The sequence below is a fragment of the Alligator mississippiensis genome, chromosome 3, assembly GCF_030867095.1.
Source record: "Alligator mississippiensis isolate rAllMis1 chromosome 3, rAllMis1, whole genome shotgun sequence".
Lineage (NCBI taxonomy): Eukaryota > Metazoa > Chordata > Crocodylia > Alligatoridae > Alligator > Alligator mississippiensis.
The window spans coordinates 35913888-35936015 of record NC_081826.1 but is presented as its reverse complement, the minus strand read 5'-3'; the positions used below and the strand labels follow the sequence as shown (position 1 = coordinate 35936015).

General features: G+C 40.4%; 1 protein-coding gene across 7 annotated transcripts in view; it reads left to right on the top strand.

Annotated features, from left to right (window-relative positions):
• RIMS2 (regulating synaptic membrane exocytosis 2) overlaps nt 1–22128 on the top strand; it is a 933811-nt gene that overhangs the window by 529684 nt on the left and 381999 nt on the right. For 6 of the 7 annotated variants that reach the window (XM_059723819.1, XM_059723822.1, XM_059723820.1 and 3 more), the window contains one exon: nt 21109–21239. In XM_059723819.1, coding sequence (XP_059579802.1) covers nt 21109–21239 — 131 coding nt within the window. Of the gene's footprint in view, nt 1–9557; nt 9606–21108; nt 21240–22128 lie in introns of all 7 variants that reach the window. The other variant, XM_059723817.1, reaches the window with a different exon arrangement.

Genomic DNA, 22128 nt, shown 5'->3' with positions numbered 1-22128 from the left:
CAGTGCATGGAAGAACTAAGCAGATAATAATAGCAAACAAAAACACCTGCACAAGCTGCACAAGGAGCTGGGAACCACCTAGAATTAGCCAGTAGGAAACTCTGAGCAGAGGGTCTGGGGAGGAATCTTTTTCAAATAAGGTTCGTGGTGAGCTCGTGCCCACCCTGTATATAATAGCTTAGGGTTGAAGGACTCATCCAGTTACATTAAGCAGTTATCAGATAAAATTCAGAATGAGTCCCTGGAGCAGGATCCAGAACTCTCCCAGATGAGTGCCCTAACTGCAAGACTAGACTCAGGCTACTTTTGGTGTTCTCCATTTGGATCCACAGCTCTTGAATTCCTTTCTGTATAGTGGCACAGCTTTAACACCGAGTTCCTTTCCAGGCAGACTCTTCCAGATCCTGTGGTTAGGCTTCTGGGAGGTGGAAGATATGGGTTTAAAATATCTCAGGTGGAGGAAGACATTGAACCTGTGCCTCCTATTTCCAAAATGATTCTATAATGACTAATCTATTACAGAAAAGGGGGGCACTGCCAAGATCCTTTTACAAAGTGTAAGATCTAAACACTAGCTTAATATATAAAGGATATGTAACACCACAAGGCATTTCATGAGAGGCTGATCCTCTCACTGTGAAATATGTCTATACTAGCTTGCTGCTGTGTCCAGGACCTACTTACCTCCTTTCAGCATACAGCCAAGCCAGGAAAATTATGCCATGTCTAGAACACCTTCCTGCTGACCCTAGGAGTGCCATCAAGAAATATAACCTTGTCCACACATTTCTGGTGAGCATGCAGTCAGAAACCCTGAGAATGGTACAGGAGTCCATGTTCAGGACTGCTCCAAGGTTTGGCTTATTTGTGGGCTTGGCCACAGACTGAGTGAGAGAGAGCAGGAGAGGCTCAACAGTGGTCCAGCTGAAGTGGTAAGTATGTTTAGAAGATTTTTGTTGAGTCAGGCCCCTCAGGGTATTTAGGCAGAGTTCCCTTGTTCTTAGATCCTGAGTGGAATTCAGTAGGAGATAAGCACTGAGCATGCCCATGGACTTTAGGGGTGTTTTTACATGTGCTCTGGGGGTAGACAGGGCGAGAGGGCACTTTAATTAGAGTGGATCTGAAAGTCACTCTAGCTAAAGTGCCCTCAACATCTCGTGTATCAGTGTCCTCATGCTTCAAAATGGCGGCGGAGGTGCTCATGAACGAGCTTTAGTTGAAGCATTCCTGCTGACATTTCAAAGCATGATACATGAGATGTAGAGGCTAGCTGGAGTATGCTAATTAGCACGCTCCAGCAAACTCAGTTGATCAAGCCTGCCAACATGTGTACGGGCACCCTAGGTGCCTTTATCTTTTATTGGATCTAGTCCTTAGCCAGTTATATGGAGAAAAGAAAAATGTTATGTGCATAACTGCTGTTTTTAAGACAGGGGCAAGCCAAGACTGATTTCCTGGCTTTCTGAATTCCAGAAACACCCTCAGCTATACTTAACTATGGAATCTGCAGGGACTCAAAGTGAGATGTTTAAGAAGGGAGAAATACTGTTGAATAATGGCCACAAGCTAGCAGAGAGCAGATTTAGATTGGACATTAGGAAGAACTTCTTCACAGTTCGAGTGGCCAAGGTCTGGAACGGGCTCCCAAGGGAGGTGGTGCTCTCCCCTACCCTGGGGGTCTTCAAGAGGAGGTTAGACGAGTATCTAGCTGGGGTCATCTAGACCCAGCACTCTTTCCTGCTTATGCAGGGGGTCAGACTCGATGATCTATTGAGGTCCCTTCCGACCCTAACATCTATGAATCTATGAATCTCCAGAATGATAAGATCACACTTCGCAATAATTAAGGCTAATATCAGGGAGTCTGGCATTATGTTCTAATTTAATCAGAATTAAGGATTTCTTTAAAGGAAACACAAATCTAACAAAGGCATATACATTCAATATCCTTCCTGATACCTGAACTCGCTTTAAACTAGTTAACTCAGTCCAAAGAAGCTGTATTAATGCTGCATTCACCAACCTAATTTTTTCTTCTGAGAGGGGTATTAAATTTCACACTGAGAAGCAGAGCATATTAGCTTAGGCAGAGCGCTATATTAATGTGGATATACTGCTTCCTGTCCATAAGATAGCTCTAAATGTGCAATACAGCACCAAATTATGCCGTGTAGATATTTCCCAAGTTTTACTCATGCATATTTTCCTTTGAATCCCTTCTGTAATCAGAGCTTCCTTCATTCTTTGAGACAAACAAATCCTCTAAGTCACACAAATGCTTTTTCCCTTTCTTTTTGTTTGCATCTATAAGTTAACTTTTTCTTTGTCCAACCAGAAATTATTTCACAGTATCCACCCATAATCAGCCATTTTGCAGAATGCCAGGCATTGACTGAAATGAAAGCTGAAGTTGCCCAATAAATGAGACCCAACTGTCTTAAGTTAGGTTCTTCACAGTAATAGGTACACACTTGAAAAGTTAGGTATCTCTTGTCTGTCAGTAGTAGACAGATGGCTAAGGATAAAAGCTTGTTAGTGTAAAATGTAATATCCTTTCAAATTTCACTGGGTAATTTTCTGCTTGAAAATATATTTAATCCTCAATATCCTTTTATTCAAAGTGATATAACCTTAGTAAGCCTATCCATATAGCATTTTGGTGCTGCAGTATTCCCTGGCAGCAGGCACTGGCACAATCTATGTCCTGTACAGCTGCCTCAAGGCTTACAGGACTTGCAATGAGGCCCTGTAGTTACATCAGTAACTGTGATGGGGTATGGATTGTGCTAGTCTGTGTCTTTTGCAGGAAGAAGTCTACTGTCATGCCAAAAGACTACATAGGTAAAGAAAGGTGCAGCATATGCCAGGCAGCTCTTGTACTCAGCCATAGAGCTAGGTAAAAATTTTCAACTTAAATATGTACCCGTAAGAAGATGGAAGCTTAAAAATGAAAATGACTTCAAAGTCTTTTCAAAATTACGTTTCCTTCAATTTTTTATCAGTGTTTTTGTGGCAGTTTAGTGTGCTGGAATTATCATCTGATTTCACAGGGAGCCAAAGAGAGAAAGGGAAGGAAAGACTAATTTCCTAGCTGTCAGGAGTGAGTTTGGCAAGGTGGTTGGATAGGAAAGAGAATGTCGGGCCTGGGGGGAAAGGATTCAGGAAAATTGCTAGATGTTAGCGTATAATGCTGTCATAGTGCCAGTGGTAGAAAGGTTAAGTGTACAAGCATTCAAATAGTTTCTACTTCACCAAAAATGGTGGATCTGGTGGAAACTTCTGCCTCATCCAATGAGGCAGAAGTGGTCTCTGGTAGAATTCTCTGATAGAAGCCTCCTTGCTACCCTCTAGCATCCCAGCATACCTTACCCCGTCCCTCTCAGGGCGCAGACAGAAGTGATATTTTTGAGTGATTCGGCCCCTGAAAGCAGTCTACAGCCATGTCATAACACATATGCATGGCTGCAGAGTTCTTTTAAAATGGCTGGTTGTGTGAAGAATTGGTTAAATCAGGTATTACATTAAGTCACTGAAAAGCAGAGCACCTTAGGGAACTTGTGTTCCTTCTAGGGCTAATTTATCATGCAGTCAGCCAGTAGGGGCTGGGCTGGGCTGACCACCAGCTCAGTCCTGCCATACTCCACAGGCTGTCAGGGGGAGGGAGGGAGAAGGAGAGAGAGGGAGCTTCCGGCTGGTTTGAATGGCCAGAGCTGAGGGGGAGGGGTGGGAACGGAGCCCCCTCGCCTTGTGGGCTTGACCTGGCTCCTCCACGAGATGTTTAGGGTACTTGAACTAGAGTGACTTTCAGAGCCACTCAAAAACCAAACCAAAACAGGTCTGTTCAAAGGGTTTAGGATTAGGTGCATAAATGTTGATACCTAAATTCCCAGTTTACACTCTTAAAGTGACTTACACTCTTAAACGGACTGCTGCCCTGGCCACTGCCAGCACTTGGGACTGTAGTCCCAAATTGAAGCCAGCTGCCAGCACTTGGAACTAACTTTAGTCACAAGTTGAAGCCAGGAGAGGTGGCCAGCCAGGAGCCCTGGGGCTAGGCTGCCCCCCTAGTGGCTGGGCATACCCATCAGGGAAGCCCCTGGGTTACTGCACAGTAACGTGTCTACGTGTGCATTACTATGCAGTAACTAATTGGGCATCAAATTGACACATGCGTGATATAGATATCAAAATTATGTTCAGTCAACCTAAGTTGTAATATTTAGATACACATCCATAGTTCACATCAACTTTGGTTACTGCACAGTAAATGTACATGTGTAGATGCATTCAAAAAGACCAAGCAGCAAACATGCCTATTGAAGTTAATAAAAACATGCCACCTTTGAAATTATGGCCCATTGCATTCATGTCTTTGGAGTTCTGATCCTAAATTCATGCATTCAAGTTTTACATTTAGAACTGATTCCCAAACAAATGTAAGAAAAACTTGGGAGTGTATTTCTGAAAGATGAACAATGTGCTTCTAGTGTCTACTGTACTGTATCTCAGATCTCAAAGGTTGCGATTAAAGACTTTTTTTAGCCAGATTGAGTGTAGTGCTGCCACGTTAGTATTTTGGGCTGCCCTTCTCTGTATATTCCTCTCCTCAGTCATTTTCCTTTCATATCAGTTAGTCTCCATTTTTATTCTGCAACAGAAGACAGTTTGTTTCCCCTGAGGCTGCAGTGTAGCTCCAGCTTCAGCAGTTAGGAACATATTGCTGGTCTTGCTTTTCCACCAAGAGGCTGAAAGTATTACTAGGAGATTACCCTGTGTAACCAAAGAATTTATAAATATTTTCTGTTTAAAACTACTGTTTTTAAATGCATATTTCATTTAAATTAATTCTGTGTACTTGCACAGAATTGTGGATGTTATAATTTATTAACTCATTTGAATAATATGCTGTCTGTGTTTTGCACAGGTTACATTAAACTATATTTTGGGTACTTCTCTTTGTAAGAGAAACTTTTGTTGCTACTACTGTTTTTATTATTATTTGCTTCTCTTGGTACCTTGTTTTTTACTTTTCACTTATTTGCCTTTCTTTAATTGCAGAAAAGGCAGTATTCTTTGAGCATTGCTGCTGTTTGCTTCATTACTGCATTCTGGCTATTTCTTCAGTGCTGCATGAAAAGAATAGCTTGGAGACAGTACTGCAGTGGTTAGCATTTGAGACTGAAAAGATGACCTTAAGAATTTAAAATGATTAGAGATATAAAATCACAATAACTTGCTTTTTCAGGAAATAGAAACCCTGCAGGGAAGAGTGATCTGTCATATATCTTAAGGGGTTATTTGCCTGTACAATTTTACACAGGAATTTTTTGCCTGTACAGAACCCTTTGTGCCTCATTATACCTACTGTGTATATTTTGCTTTTAAAACATTATAGTTAAGACATTAATTCTCATACTTTTTGGCATATTGGAAGATTGTTAGTTGCAGTAGACATGCTGATCCACATATCCTCTGTGTGTGGGGGGAGGGAGTTGAGGGTTGGGGAAGAAGTTAGATCATATGAAACCAACTACTTTCAGCATTTGTTGAATTCAGTAGAGGAAGGAAAAAGAAGCTGGTTCAAGTTTTGTATATTTTTTAAACTAATGCGATTTGAACTAAAGTTGTCTCTGTGTATGAAATTGTTTTCTAATGGTAAAAGGTAATTTCAAAATTAATTACCTGCTTTCTGAAGAATCAAAGCAGAAATGCCATTGTTGCCCTAGGACTCAAATGTGCAAGGCTGTAAGCATGCGATGCACTCGTTGCCCTCAGAACCCACTGCAGTGAGTGAGAGTAAAGGGTGCTAAGCACATTGTAGGAGCTATTCAATCTCTCAGTTGTAGGATTGTGCCTGTATTGCAACATAGACCTATGGCAGTATAATTAGGGGTGGGCGAGCCCTGTGCACTGATTTGGAGGGGTACAAAACTGGTGACTGCTGCTGGTGTCTGCCTGATCAGCACTGCTGCCATGGCCGCTGCCACTGACTGCTCAGGAGGCAAACATTGCTTGTTATACCTCACCAGACCTATAATAAATTTGTTGTTTTTTATGTCATTGCAGTACACAGGTGTCATTGACAGAATTAAGTCCTGTTTCTTACTTTAGTAGAATGGGCCATATTCTGACAAGCTTACTTTTGTTGGGCAACATAGTAATTTCACATTCTGCCCAAGATGAGCAGTGATATGCAATTGCATTGGCGCAGGAGAGGACCAAAGAACAAATTGTGAGGAGTCATGGCTTTTCTTTTGCTCTCTTTTCTCAAGGTGTAAGACTAATGACCTGCTCCTGGCATCAGCACACTTAAAAAGTAGACCTCCTTTTTCAGGAAGGTGGTTCAGATAGATAGGGTTAGTCACCTTGGATCCCTGGATAGTGAATAGAAAATGTTAGGCTCTGAGAAGAGAAAAGCCTAGAGCTAGCCAGTAGGAAACACAAAGCATGGAGGTATCTGAACTCTTGAACACTCTTCAAAGCTTAGGGTTTGCACATTAGGCACTTCTATTCAGTATGGATCCAGGACATCTAGTCCTCTGAAAGTAGACAGGATCATGGTCATGGTGCCTGCCTTGTGCACAGTAATTAATTAGGATCAGAGTACAGTACTTAATTAGGATCAGAGCACTTACCTAGGAAATAGAAGACTTGAGGTCTAGGCTGGGGTGGTCAAAATGGTGGATCCAGTGGGCAGCTGGACTCCATTTCCCAGAACCCCCTGACCCTGTTGCTAGGCAAGTTTCCATAGAGACCCCAGGAGTGGCAGCACTGTGACAGAATGGGGCCAGGGTTTCCATGGAGACCGGCCCCAGCAGTGCTGGCATGGCCCGGACCTGGGCAGGGAGCTGCTCTGGGGCCAGGGCTGGGATCTTGCAGTGGTGACAGCATGGTTTGGAGCCGGGGCAGAGCTGCAACCTACCCGGGGCTTGTGGGCAGCAGATCACATTTGTGCCCTGGCTCCAGACCATGCTGTCACCACTGCAAGATCCCAGCCCTGGCCACAGAGCAGCTTCCTGTCCAGCTGTGCGCCTTGCCAGTGCAGCTGGGGCTGGTCTCCATGGAAACCCTGGCCCCGTGCTGTTGTGGCACTGCCAGTCCTGGGGTTTCCATGGAAAAAGGCCATGGTGACATGGGTTGGGGCTGCTGGGAAATGGAGTCCTCTGAGAGCCCAATCTGGCTTGCAGGCCATATTTGCCCACCCATGATCTAGGCCCTAGGTCAGGGGCGTGCAGTTATTTTGGGTGGAGGGCTGCTTACTGAGTTTTGGCAAGCCATCGAAGACTGCATGACAGGCAGCCCAGGGCAGATTAATATTAATTTTCTAAATGATTTTAGGGGCCCCGCGGGCCAAATAGAATGGCTTGGCAGGTCGCATCCAACCTGCAGGCCACGTTTTGCCCACCCCTGCCCTAGGCTGTCCCCAGTCTTCAGAGATTCTGACTCAATCTCCTACTTCCCAAGAGAGGGCTCTAAATGTCAGGATACAGGATTGTCTGGATGGAGGCATACTCCACTGCTCATGCTGTAGCTTGGCTACTGCAAAGCCAAGAATGCAGCAGTCATGGGAACAAGAGAGCATGCAATGTTGAGTATTACTTTATAGCCTAGTGATATGGGCCCTCCCCTGTGGGGAAAGTTTTGCATTCTGGTCCCTTTGTTACTAATGCCTGAGACTGTCATTGGATTAATAACAGAATAACCCTAACAGCAGGTATTGAACGGGTATTGGTACCACCTTTTCTCCCTTCCTCTGTGGTGATTACTCTCATCACCACATTTTTTTAATTAAAGAAATTATGGGTGTTCAGTTTTGTATGAAATTTAATTTTGTCACTATGTTTTAGGTATTCTTGGAGGAAATGCAATGGATCAGGCCTCTTTGAGGACTTAGGTAGAGGTTAGCTACTATATTTCTCGTCACTGAAGAAGTGAGAGTTAAGAAACCTAGGTGCTCAGACTGGGATGCTTCTGGACTTACATTTAGTTTCCTAAAGCACATCTACACAAGACATTTACTGTGGAGATGCCCAATTAACTGTGCAGTAAATGTCTCAGCATCTACATATGAAGCCCTATTAGGTCTCTGTAAACTAATAAACTCCACAGCAGGGTAGTGCTTGCAAATACAAGTACTACCCTGCTGAAAAATTTTTTAATGTTGACCCAGCTGGTGGGGACACAAGGGTGCTTCAGTGCAGGGGCTTCCTGCCTGCCAGCCCCAGCCAGCCCCTTTGCATGTTGAGCTGGGCAGAAACAGCCCTGGGGTGGCAGGCTTATCCTCATGGCCCCTTGCCAACTGGGCCTGATCTGACCTAGCTCAACATGCTGCGATCCTGGGCGCACATTCAAGCAATGTGCCTAGGAGCAATAAACTCTGATAAGCACTGGAGTTTATTGCTTTGCATTAATTGCACATGTAGATGCACCCCTAGCAACTTGTTTAAGGCCAGAGTATACATGCCAAATGAATTTAGGCACCTAAGGGTTTTTGAAGTTGATGAAGCAAAAATATTCAGAATCTCTAGTGATTTTGGTATCTAAATTTCGTCTAAATCCCATATAAGCACCTAGTTTATCAGTTTGGATCTAATCCTAAATTACTTCATCCTATTTTATGGAGCTGCTTAAGTCTTCTTGTGTGCAAGTAGCTTCTTATTTCCCTCACTTTCGAGTAAGAGTAACGATCCTGGCTGGTTAAGTCAGATCTGAAATGGGATTTAAATCTTTCTGGAATAGCCCACAATTCTGATCTTTGTGGACAGTCCCATTGACAGCCATAAGAGTACCTTCAGGGAAAGGTACTCCTTATCATGAATAAGGGTGACCAAGTTACCAAATTGTGTATAGTGTGACTCCTAAGGATCGTTAAATTCTGCAAGCCCCATTCCACACAGAGGTTTTTTGTATATACCATATGTCATTCCTGTTCTGGTCGCTAGAGAATTAAATATATTCATTGCACCTTCCTTCCCTCCTCTGCTAATATGAAACAACTCCAGCTTTGTATTAAGGGTTGTTACAGGGTTTGAGGTATGTGATTATTAATGCTGCTTTATACTGCAAAAAGGAGGAAATCTAGTATTGCTTTTCCCTGTTGCACAATGAAGTTGGAAATGTATGAACTGTCTTAGTTTCCAGCCCGTGAATATACACTTACAATATTTCTGAGAGACATTGAGTCCGAAATAATATTTTCGTTTTAAATCACTTTGTATTGACATTGCTTTCGTTAATATTATATCTTAATCTGTTGAAAACGTAATCCAGAGACATAAAGGATGAAATCCTTGCTCTTTTGAAATCAGTGGTAACACTCCCATTGACTTCATGAGGGTGCAGTTTCACTCCTAGAGTTTGGATACATGTTAGTAACATATTTGCAGATTTAATTTATACACTGCATTATAAGTTTGTTTTAGATAAATGTAATTGGTGTAAAGTTGTGTTTAAAGTAATAGTTGTGTGTCTTTGTTTTTACTTTTGGTCTTTTAGTTTCCAGCGTGTTGTCCTTTTTGGTTTTGTTTTATTGCTTTTTCTTTAATTTTGCTTACCAGAGCCAAAGCCTTAGTAGAAGAACAACGCCTTTTGTTCCTAGGGTTCAGGTAAAGGCTTCGTCTGCCTGATAGAAACTAAAGTTGTGTTTTTCTTTCTTTTGTTTGTTTTGGAAAATGCATAGTAGGAAAACGTTATATTTTAGTCCGTTTTCCCATTTTAGTGTGTTGCTTCAAACCATATTAACAAGTTTCATATCATTGTGTGAGCAGCTTGTAAAGTTTTGCATGGGGATTCAAAGTATTAAATTAAAATTTAAAGAGACAACTTGCTTTTGTTTTACTATTTACTTGATATATCATTAAATTCATGCAGGTTTTAGTAGTAATAACCAGCATGCAACTCCATACATGCATATATATGTATATTGTATGAGTAGTAAATAATCTTGTACTGTTGATGCCTGATCTCATTTTACTAAGGTTGCTGTCTCTTTAAATCATTCATTATCATTATTTAACGTGTCCTTTTTTTGCATTTTCCAAGTAATAGTAGCACCTTGAGTAGAAGATTGGCAAATAAATTTGTACCTTGTCTAAAGAAACAAATTTGTATATTTTATACCCAGTGCTCACATTGAAAAGTATGTTGAATTAGCCAAAGCTTGCTGAACTTCAAAAATGATTTTTGTCTGCCACTGAATTTATTTAGCTTTACAGATCTATTTGGGTACAAGTTGTTTGCCTTTTTTCATTAGGAAACCCTTAAGGTACTGTAGATTAATGCATATGTAGGTTGTACTTATATGTTACAATGCTTACTTTGCTTTGCTGCATGTTTTTCAGTTTTTTGTGTGTAGATTATTACCTGCTTTATTACCAGATATTTTTACAGTAATGTTAATCTTTTATGTAAGCGTTGTGTGAATTTTGATTATTTTCCTCAATCACTGATCAAAGAAATGAACAGTCCTAAATGCTGACACTAAAGATATTTAATTATCATATAGAAATGAAAAACTGAAAATATTAATTTGGAAGGAAATAAATATGAGACAACGGAAGATGGGTTTATTTGGGACTAAGGTTCATTAAGTAAAGCCTACTTTTTGGATAATATTTATGTAAAGTGGTATAAATTGGGAATAAAAATGGACAGGATAAATTGAGATTAAAAGACTAAAAACCTTGATGATAATATTAAAAATAATTATTCTTTCCATATGCTACCTACATGTACTGGGTATCTACTAAGAACTTCAGTGCATATCTTTTATTATGTGACTACCTGAGAATACTTTTTTCTGATAGTGATAATTAAAATTAAAGAAAAAGTACAGACTCAAACACAAATTGTTAGAAGGTCATACAAGGCAGTACTGGCCACTGTCATATTTATCATTTAGGTAGCTCATTTATGTTTTAATCTGATATATTTTCAAAAGTATGAAATAATCTGACAATTCAGTGTTCAAATGCAAAAGCAAGTTAGCCTAAATGCTGTGTTTTTAATGCAGTATTGTAATAAGTGACACATGGTATTTCTACAACTTTATTGAAATTGCTTACAACAAACACGATAGAAAGCTTACTAATGCTGTTAACAAGGTATTTTTCATTTAAAAAACATAATTTTATTTGATTAAATGATCATGTTAGTAATTATTAAGAGAATAAAATTATTATAACATAGAATGTAGAGTATATGGCTAATGACAAAAGTCCAGAAGAGCCTCCCATACTGATTATTAATTATGATATCCCCACAATGTTCATGAAGCCTTTATGGAACCTTCTGCACAGTTTTTGTAGAGAGTAATTCTAGTCAAAGAACCAGAGGAAGCTTGTCACCATTCCTAGGGAATGCTACCTTGTAGTGTTGACTACATCCTGAGTAGCGTGAAGCAAAACTCAGGCCTCCTATTATGCCCATATTGAGTTGAGAAGATAGGTGGCATTGCACGAATTAATCTAAAGGTACGTATATACTGTAAAAAATGGGGTAGTGTAGAGGTACCCATGGTATTGTGAATGAGCTAGTTCCTGTACTAGGAGCAATCAGGCCACAACACCAAGGGCTAATAATATCATCTAAGAAGCAGGTTATATTAGCTTGCTCAGAGTTCTATGCTGCCAGAGATACACCGTCTGATATCTGAGCTTGCTTGTTTAAAGCTAGCTCTATTTTTTCTACACTCAAGTTCAGGCTGCAGTTTAGATTGTCTGCAGACATCAGCCACATCTTATTTTAATCACTGTTTGCTTGATCAGTTTGAAGAGGCAGCGCACATTCTTACTTCTTACTTTGCTTATATCTTGCTTATACCCAAAGTGCAGTTTGAAACTGAACATGGGGGGGTGGGGGGGTAGTGTCCCTGATTACTCCGTCAAGTTGCCTCACTGTTCCTTCCCTTGCTATCTTCTGAGTCTTCAGACATTTATCTTTGAACACTGTTAAGTTCAAAACAACCAGATTTTTTTTTGTATTTATTTTTTATTGCAATAAATACAATCAGTTTCATGGTTGCCTTTGCTTTGTACTTTCTTCCTTGATTTCAGCTGGTTGTACAGTTCTTGGAAAAGTACAAAATTATCCTGAACTCTGACCTATTCATAATTTCATGGTTCAGGTGAAGATCAGCCCAGTTCAGGTGAACAGGATTCTAACTTATGAGGAATATAAGTTATGTATAAGTTATACAGCATGGCAGTGCTTTCCTGGAATATTATATAGTCTTAAACATTCCTCATATTCATTTAGGCTGGCAGCCAGAATTGTCTTTGAACTCCTGTTTTTCTTGAGCTCACATTGTCTAGTATCACTTATGTTTGGTTGACATACGTCAACAGATTTAACCAAGTATAAAATGCTACACGGTGCCTATATGAACCTGTTTAAGAAGGCATTTTACTTATGTGATACTTATAAGCAGCCTCAATAATTCCATAATTTCCTAGCAGTTATGCCTGAGTAAAATCAAATGTGCACAAGATGGGCATTAATCTTAATGGCTTTTTGTGTGAGTAAATTTCCAGAAGACAAATTTCCTGTCTGCACTGTTACAAAGCACATGTCTATCTCCAAGTAAATCTTGTAACATCTGTGCTCACAACAGTTTTAATTCCTACCATTCTACTGTATATATAGAAAGGAAATATAGTTTATGCAGCTTACCCCATGAAGTTGAACTTTCTGTTTCAGCATCCCAGTATGCTTGCTCAACCTTGAGTGATGGGTCTATCCTTTGTTACTTAACAGCCTCCTCCCATATTGTTCCCAGGGGCCCAGAAAACAGCCAAACAGTATTAATTAAGTTTGTACTAGACTGGGCGTGTCTACATGTGCAATTAAGTCGAAGCAGTAAAGTCTGGCACTTATCACACTAGCGTTTATTGCTTCCCAGGCACCATGTTTACATGTGTAAGCAGTTGTGCAGCACACTGAACCCAGGCAGAACAGTCCCAGCTGGCAGGGAACCTGGGGGGTCAGTTTGCCAGCCTGCAGCTGCTCTGATCCAGCTCAATGTGCTGCAGAGAGGCTGGATGGGGTACGAGGGTGCTTCAGCATGGGGCTAGCTGGCAGGCAGCCCCCACACTGAAGCTCCCTGTACACATGTGCTGCTGTGGAATAAAAAAATGCTGGAGCAGGATAGTACTTGTATTTACTGAGTTAAGTAGTATTTACTAGTTGCATTTACTATTTAATTAGTAACTAACCCTGAAGCAGAATAGTACAAGTATTTGCTGAGTTAATTAGTTTACTCCTGCTTAATTGCCCTGCAAGTGTACACGTGAGACATTTACTGCAGACCTAATTAGTCAATTCCACAGTAAACGTCTCATGTAGATACACCCACTCGGTAGATATCACTTCATAGGTTAATGTTTAAGAGTAGCCAAAACTCATCCTGGCTACACCAGTGAAGTGACATCAGTATATATAGAAACTTAATCTGAATAAGATTTTGATTATTTTATTTCTTTTTTTAAAAATCAAACAAACTAAATATCCTTTTGAGTCATCATTTGCTTCAGAATGACCTAAAACAGAAATGAAAGCATTATTTTAGCTGTAAGACGTTATATGTTTCAAACAAAAGACACATTTATTCCAGAATAATGTACCTCAAATTTTACTCTGCAATAAATTTACTGCATTGTAAAGTACAGTCTTATGACCAGGGATCCTGGTTTTCTCTGTTTAAAAATTACAGATTCTCTGATAAAACGACTACTGCAAATTCTCTGATTAAAAAACCTAAAATCCGCATTTTCCTGTTATTAAACTGAAACATCTCTCTCTATATAGGTATCACTTGAACACAATGCTTTATTGATATATTTATCGTTTGATAAATATTGATCAATTTATTAATTGGTACATTTTATTGGCATACAAAAACAATGTTTTGTTGGTATATTTACACTTTTAAAACAATTTGGAAGCCTACCACTGCTTCAATCACTATAATAAAATAAACTCTAAATACCTATACATTTTAGTATTTGATTTTGGGTTTTTATCATGGAAAATCAGAGCTACCTCTGCTGCCTCCACTCACCAGGATGTGGGTGCCACTGCAGCTGTCCCCCGCTGCTGCTTTGTGGTGCTGAGCAGCCCTGATACACCAGTACCCTGCCCCTGCCTATACTGTTTCCCCTCACTCCCAAGCCACAGCCCCCTTCAAACCTACCAGTGCCCCTCATCCGGGACCCACAGCCTCCCAGGCCCTGCTGGTGCATTTCACTCCCAACCCACAGCTTCCTAGCCCTGTCAGTGCCCCTCACTCTCAATCCCCAGCCCTCCAGCTCTGCTGGTGCCCCTCACTTCTGAACAACAGCCCCCTGGTCCTGCCAGTGCCCCTCACGCCTGACCTGCAGGCCCCTACCCCCAGCCCTCCCCAGTGTGAGGAAGGGAGTGGGTGTGTGGGGAATGTGTGGGGGGACAAGCAGTGCAGTGGGGGGACATGTGCCCCCCCAAGATTTCTGTGCCCACAGTGGGGTGTGGGGCTGCAGCTGAGCCAGACCAGCTCCAAGCAGGAGCTGCCTCTGCAGTCCAGCAGATGGAACCCAGCACTGGAGGGAGTGCTGTGCTGCCATGATGAGGTGGTGCTGATTGCCCTCCTCCTGCTCCCCCCAGCCCATTGCAGGCTGGAAGGCAGCCAGACTACAAAGAGAAACATCCATGGTTTCCTGCATTTTTCTCCTTTAAATGGGAAACTCTGCAATTTTCTCTTTTAAAAGAGAAAATCTATGTTTTTCCCCATTAAAGGAGAAAATCTGTGGGTTTTTCTCCATTTTCAGCAGTAAACAGAAAGTCTGGATCTCTGCTCATGGCTAGCTCCCTAAAGCTGGTTGTCTGCAGTAGGTATCATTACTGTGCCATGTCACAAGGACCATTTGTAGATGGGCTCACTGTTTTCTAAACTGTGTTAACTGATTCATATCACACAGTTCAAATCAAATTCCAATTCAAATTAAGGGTTGATAGATGATCATTGACCATCAGGGAGGTTTTGTGCATTTCTGTACTTCAGGGCCACAAAACTGCTCATTTGCTACACCTGGTAGTGGACACGAGCAGCAGCAAACCCTAAATACCTGCCATATATACTTGTTAATTAATACGGTTTAAATTGCCTAGTTTGGACTGCCCTAGTCTGCATTAATTTTAATCCTCATTCAATAAGGTTTAATTAATTTGGACTGGAGCCAATTTTAATTCGGACTACAGACATCCATGTGTATATAATGATGGCTGTAGTCCAAATTAAACCTAGAAAAAAGTAACGTCTATAAATGTCCCAAGTGCCTGAAAGCCACTTTGCATTGAATAACCCTGGAATCAAATTGACAGTGGTAGCAGATGCACAATAACTGTATTTCTGATTTCTGCAGAGGTGATTTCAACCAGAGAACAATATTTACTATTTTCTGGCAGAAACTCTGAAACAAATTCTTTGTGTTGTGCGTCTGATCCATTTTTCTTCCGGAATAAATTGAAACTACTCCAGAGCAAATACGTTATGTGTTCCTGCTGATAGAAAAACATTTACAAAAATTATGCCAAAAATTACAAAGGAAAAAACAGAAAGAAACCAAGATTGCACCAACACCCAGTGTCCAAGGAGCTAATAATAGCTTGCTTGAGCCAGAGTTCTCCTGGCAGTGTGCAGAAAATACATGTGGTTAGCCCAGCCTCTGCAAACAATTTTGTGACCTCATCCCTCTGTTCCATTAGACATATTCAGCAATCACTGGGATAGATGGGTAAAGAAATAAAATGGATCATAAAATTATGTGGTGTAAATATTTTCTCTTTTTACATTTGAAAGCTACAAGTGTATATCAATGACTCAAAAAGCTACATTAAAAATAAATTATTATGGTTGATAAGTCAAGCACTCAAAAGTTAAGAAATGCCAGAACATAGGTTATATGTTAACTCCTTTAAATGTATGTATCAGGATTCAGCATTCAATTACAGGATAACATACTCTTTTTTCTAGAGGATGCCTGTCCCATCCAGTGCACAGGATGGATGGTAATCATTTGTTGAATAGCACCTCAATTATTTTTTTGCCTTCTGATTGTTCACCACATGGTCCTAAGCCTTGTTTATTGCACTCGATTCAAAATGAGCTGTGAAGAAAAGATTTTTAATTTTCTTATGGGCCTTCGTATGGGATTTATTTTAATATCCAAGTATTTCATAAACATTAAGCATATTCTCTTTACAACACTCCTGTGAAATGAGGAGATTTTATCTCAAATTTACAGATGTTAAACTGGGACTCAGAGGGTGTGTTTACACAAGCCACTTTACTATGCAGTAGATTAGTTGTTGTGCTGTAAAGTGTCTCTGTCTACATGTGCTCACATTTACTGTGCCATGAATTAGTCTGCTGTGCAGTTAGATACTACCTGTAAATACAGGTAGTAAACTAACTGCGCAGTAGATACTGTGCACTAACATGTAGTTGTTGGCCAGGAACAAATCTGATCCTGGTCAGCCTAACCAGCAGGAGGTCATAGTGTACGGGGAGCTCTCTGTCCCTGCTCCTGGCACTTCTCAGCTCCCAGGCTCCCCCCAGGAACTGAGAGTAGATCAGCACCAGGACTGGGGAGTTCTCTGCCCCCTGTCTCAGCTCCTTGCGTGGAGCTGGTTGCTCTGGGGAGTGAGCAGGGGCTGGCAATCCAGCCCTTCCCTGTCCCCTGGAACAGCCAGCTGTGCGCTGCATGAAGCTGGCTACTCCAGGGGACAAGTGAGGGCTGGATTCCCAGCCCCTGCACACTCCCCAGAGCAGTCCGCTCCACATGGTGCCACTATGTCAAGATTAAGCATTAAAAATAATTATTTAATAATAAGATTGTGTGAGACATTGTGCACACTGGGAGGGAACCTGATATGCCCAGGGCCATAAGAGAACTGCCCCTGCAGCAAGCAGCATGGAGGCAGGAGAGCTCTGCTTGCTGCAGGCGCAGTTCTCTTATGGCCCTGGGCATATCAGGTTCCCTCCCAATGTACATGGGGCCAGGAGACAGCTGCCGCTGCAGCCAGCAGAGTTCTCCTGGCCCTGTGCCCACTGCAACCACTCAATGCCCCATGCCAGCCCCCCGGCTAGGACCAGTGGTGAGAAGGGGAGCCTGGAGCTCTCCCTGGCTGCTGCAGTGGGGCAGAACAGAGCAGAAGCAGTCTTGCACTGGTCTGCTCCCATTAGGAGCAAATCTGCTCCCAAGAAGGAGCATGCGTAGACATGCTCCCAGGTAGGCTTACTGAGCAGTATTTATACTGTGCAGTAAACCTACTTTGAATTAATAGCACGTGTAGATGCGCCTAGAGAGTTTAAAGTGAAAAAAAATACACCAGTTTGGATTGCCCAGTTTGAGGACATCTACAACCTGGTTTTTCAAAGTTATTTGCATTAACCTTGATGTAATCAGCACTTTGGCAAATTAAGCTACAGTATCTCAGGTCAGTAATCTAGAAAACGGAGACCACAAAATCAGTGAATACCTTTTGAAAGTTTTAATCAACATATTTAGCATCACACAGAAACTTTGTGGAACAGTCAGGGATAGAATCCAGTTTCCTACAGCACTCCACTGCATTGACCATGACACTATCCTTTCTCTTCCTGCACATTGAGAGGCAGGGGTTTTAAAGAAAAATTACATGTAATTGTGTTCAGACTATATCATAATGCATATGCACAAGGCAGCCAGAATGAAGGCAGCAAAAACAACTTTACTTCTGGCATTTCCTAACTTGTGAATACTTTACTTTGTAACCTTCTGTTTTTAAACATATTTTTAACTGGGAAAAAAACAAAATTTATCATGTGACATTATATTGACACTAAGAAGGGTCATCAACAAGGTTGTAACTGTTAAAGGTATTTCTCTCACTTGATCTATTAGAGCAAGTGCTAACAGTACAATATTGCTATGCTGTATGTGCACTACATGGAGTTGGGGGCACGTTGTCAGCAGCTTTCAGATGCTTACTAAGAGAAGAAAAAGACTGAGCTTCAGGAACTTTTGGCTTCATTTGAGGTTCTGGAAGTGAACATGCTGCAGTGGGCTCTCTTCCATCTTTCCAGGTGTGACCCTTCTGCCACTCCCATGTGCTCCACTCTTCCCTCTTCTTCACCCTCTTCACTCTCATCATTGCCAGTTCCTCTCAGTTCTCTGGCTTCTTGTCTCCAGTTTCCTTTTCCAGCCAGGCTAAGCCCCCTTTACTCTTAATCTGTCTTTCTCCTTACCCTATGTGTCTTCCAGCTGTCAACTGCCACCCCACCTTATTTCCAGTCCGAGACCCTCTTCCTGACTCTTTGTCCAAGATTGTTTCACAATCAAGCTCCTGGTCTCTGTCCTTTTCCCAGCTCATTCCACTTCTCCTTTGTCATTATTATTTCTCATCAGATGTCTTTTCTATTTCTCTGCCCCACTGGTCTCTAGTCCTAGTCTCTTTGTCCTGCCAGACCCTGCCTGTCTCAATGTCCATGCTGCCTGATAATCTCTTTCTTTCATGGTTTCCCAGTATCACTCTCTTTGCCCAGCTTCACTCTCTTTCAGTCCCACCAGCCTCCAGTTTAATTCACCCCTATATCTACAGCTGGTTATTCGTCCAAGTCCACTGTTCTAGTCCCCCTTCTCCCTTTTGCACTCAGGCCAGCTATTTGCTTTCTTCACAGTGATTGAACCAAGCAAAAAGGGGGCTGAACACTGAGAAAAAAAGGAGAGACAGGCTTCCAGCTCACAGTTCCAATGCTGGGATTGGTCCATAGAAATACAGACTTGAAATAATGTCCTAATTAGCCTTGGGCTAGAGCATGCCCAGTGTACACAGAATTTTCAGAAATTTTAGAAGAGAAGTTCTAAGAGTACTTTTCTGAGCATTTGAAAACTGAAACCTTTCCAGGAGTTTATAGTTTGCCCAAATGTGGGCAGGTTTTCAGGGGAAGAGTAGAAAGTACATACTAGGAATGAGTTTCAAGTCCCTGCTCCAAAATGTGGGCATACTAAAGTAACTCATGGAAAAAGTTGCCTGATTTTTAACATGGTCAAAGTATCGTATGTCTCTTTTGCCTCATTCTCAGAAATAAGTGCACCATTTTGGGTGAAATTTCCCGAAAATATTTCAGCATGATTCAGGTACCTGGCACAGAATTTTTTAGCCAAAATAGGTAAAATATTGCAAATTTATAATCAACTGAAAACAGCCTTAAAATGGAAAGTTTTAGTAAACCTTAATACTAATACTATACCTTCATACCAGCCATGCCTAAGATCTGTATGTATGCACAATGCATGTAAATGTAAATATATGTTAACTTTAGAGAGAGAGAGTGTGTGTTTGTATATATATATATATGTGTGTGTGTGTATATTATATATATATAAACACTATTCTGATGTTCTTTTCATATATATATGTAATATATATCTCTATATATAGAGATATATCATGTATATCTATACATCTCTCTCTCTCTCTCTCTCTCTCTCTCTCTCTCTATCTATACACACACACACATGTTACTATGATATCAAATAGAGGGTCATGCTGGAAGTCAAATAGAGGGTCATGAAAAGAGCACCACAGTAGTTTCAGCAATAGTTGGAATAAGTATTTTGTCTCAAAATATTGCATCAGGCTGGTTAATATTGACAGAGTGAGCTGTTGTAGACACAAATGGTTCTGGATGTTCTTTCTCAGAAACCAGTAAACCACTATTTGGATGGTGAGAGGAAAGCACTTTTTCCTACAGAGCCTTGTGCATTTAGTGTCAGGGAACTTCTTGGATTATACCCGCTCATAGCTCTAGTCCATGATCATTTTGCACTCTGCTTAGCCTTTGGTGGTGAGAGCATCGTAGTTACCATCATAGTTACAATACCTTCCATGTAAGAGGGTGATTTTGGAACTGTCCCTACCCACAGAGCTCTGTATTTGGGAATGGTGTAGTAAAGCAGCACCTTCACCCTTTGCTTGGGTAGTTGGGAGCACCCAAAGCTTCTTTATGGGAAGGGGCAGCTAAAGATGGTCACCAAGGACCTCCTCTGTTTAGCCTATGCAGACTTTGAGCTGGAATCAATAGCAGTGGCACCTTTCAAATCAAGAGATTTACCACAGTTGGAACATACCTATGACTGAGTGGGCGTGCAGTGGTAGGTCTGAACACTATTTTCCCTGGGTCTCATGAATGTAGAGAATAACAGTCACATCATCTAAAAGCAATTTTCTCACTTCTGTCTAAAGTGGATTTCCTCATAGAAATTGGCTGTTTTTTTCAGCTTACAAATAATGATGTCATAGTAATGACAGCACACAATCTTATTATTAAATAATTATTTTTAATGCTTAATCTTGACATAGTGGCACTATTTGTTCCATAGTGCTATACTCTAATGTAATGCCCTCTATTTGAACACTATATCATTGAAAGCATCATGCTTTAGCTAGAATGTATAAACAGCAACATGTTATAAACTTTTATAGGGATAACTGGAGTGTCCCTATAGTTAAGGGTGCTCTATAGCTAATCTGATTCTGAAATTCATTAATTCTAAAAGAATGTATATAGATGAGTAACATAACTTGTTCCTCTTTGATTTATTATAATTTGTGTAAGGTTGTGTTAGGTGAAAATGCCACTTGGTTGGGGAAGGCTTTTCTGAATCTGACATACGCCTCCATGGCTCTTCTGAATGTCCTGTGAACAGAATGATAATGTTCACAGTCCTGTTCATTTATTGTTAACAGAATTCCTAAAAATGGTAGAATGTTTAACGAACACATATGAATACTATTCAGTAGTATACACGATGACAAAAGGAACATTCTCCTGAGCAATTCACCATTTGGAAGGCAAAGAAAGTGAAATAATATATTTAGATTTTTAGTGCAATTACTTTTGATACACACTGAAGTTATTACAGTATATCCTTTCATTTTCTGCCTCATTTTAATTTATAAAACAGAGCAGCATAGATGAACTTTATTATAGTAATCCATAAAATCATCAACTTTCAGTAATATTGATCTTTAGGAATAATGTGTTACATAGTTGAAGAAATTAATTGACTAATGAATATTCTCTCTTTACAGATAAAGCTGTGGTACGACAAGGTTGGTCACCAGTTGATAGTCACAATATTGGGAGCAAAGGATCTTCCTTCAAGGGAAGATGGGAGGCCAAGGAATCCTTATGTTAAAATTTACTTTCTTCCAGACAGAAGGTAGGGTCAAGGGACTTTTGAGTTAGAATGAATTTAGCTAATCAGAATTCAGGCATTCAGGGTTGATAAAAGTTTGCTATCTGCTACTTGTCATGCATATCTTCTTGACTAGTTTTAAAGATTGGCATTTCATAATTAAACATGTTATGTAACAAAAAAGAATGTTTTACATAGACATTTCTTTACACACTTTCCGTTAAATTTATTTGGATGACAGAGAAAAGGTAGACTTACCTGAATTGCATGAGGATCTTTTATTTGTAAAGATTGTTATTGTTATGATCAGGCTATTTCTGTGGAGTGGACAGCAAATTTCATGGGTTTATGCTCATGAAATTCCTGACTGAACATTTCTTCAGAGTCCCTGGTTTCCCCTACCTCTGCACAAAAAACAGGTTGAAGCCCCTGTCATGCAGTTGGATCCCTGCACAAACTCACTACACCATAAGCTAGAATATTATGAAATTAGATAAATAGCAATTTATTATTAAAGCAATATAGAATGTCTATGAATTGAAAAAGTTAAATATTTTATTTTATAATGTTTAAAAATAAAAATTTCAAGTCATCCTTTTTCCTTTTATGCAAAGAATATAGAATTTTCCCCTTAATTATTCCTGGCACTTCCTTTCATACACATAAAAACCCTAGTAGCTTATGTTAGTGAGTTAGTTTTCTTCTGACAGCTAAAGTGCTTTTTCTTTTATCAGAAGCAAAAGCCTAGTGGGCAAAAATAAATCTCTTGTATAAGGAAAAGTAATATGCTAGAAGTAAAGTACAATTAAATAACTCAAGCATTTAATTAGGTGAGAAAAGGATGCTCACTAACTAAATAAATTTCACAGGAAAAAACTTGTCCGGTTTAACTTATTTTAGTTCTCTAGGCCAT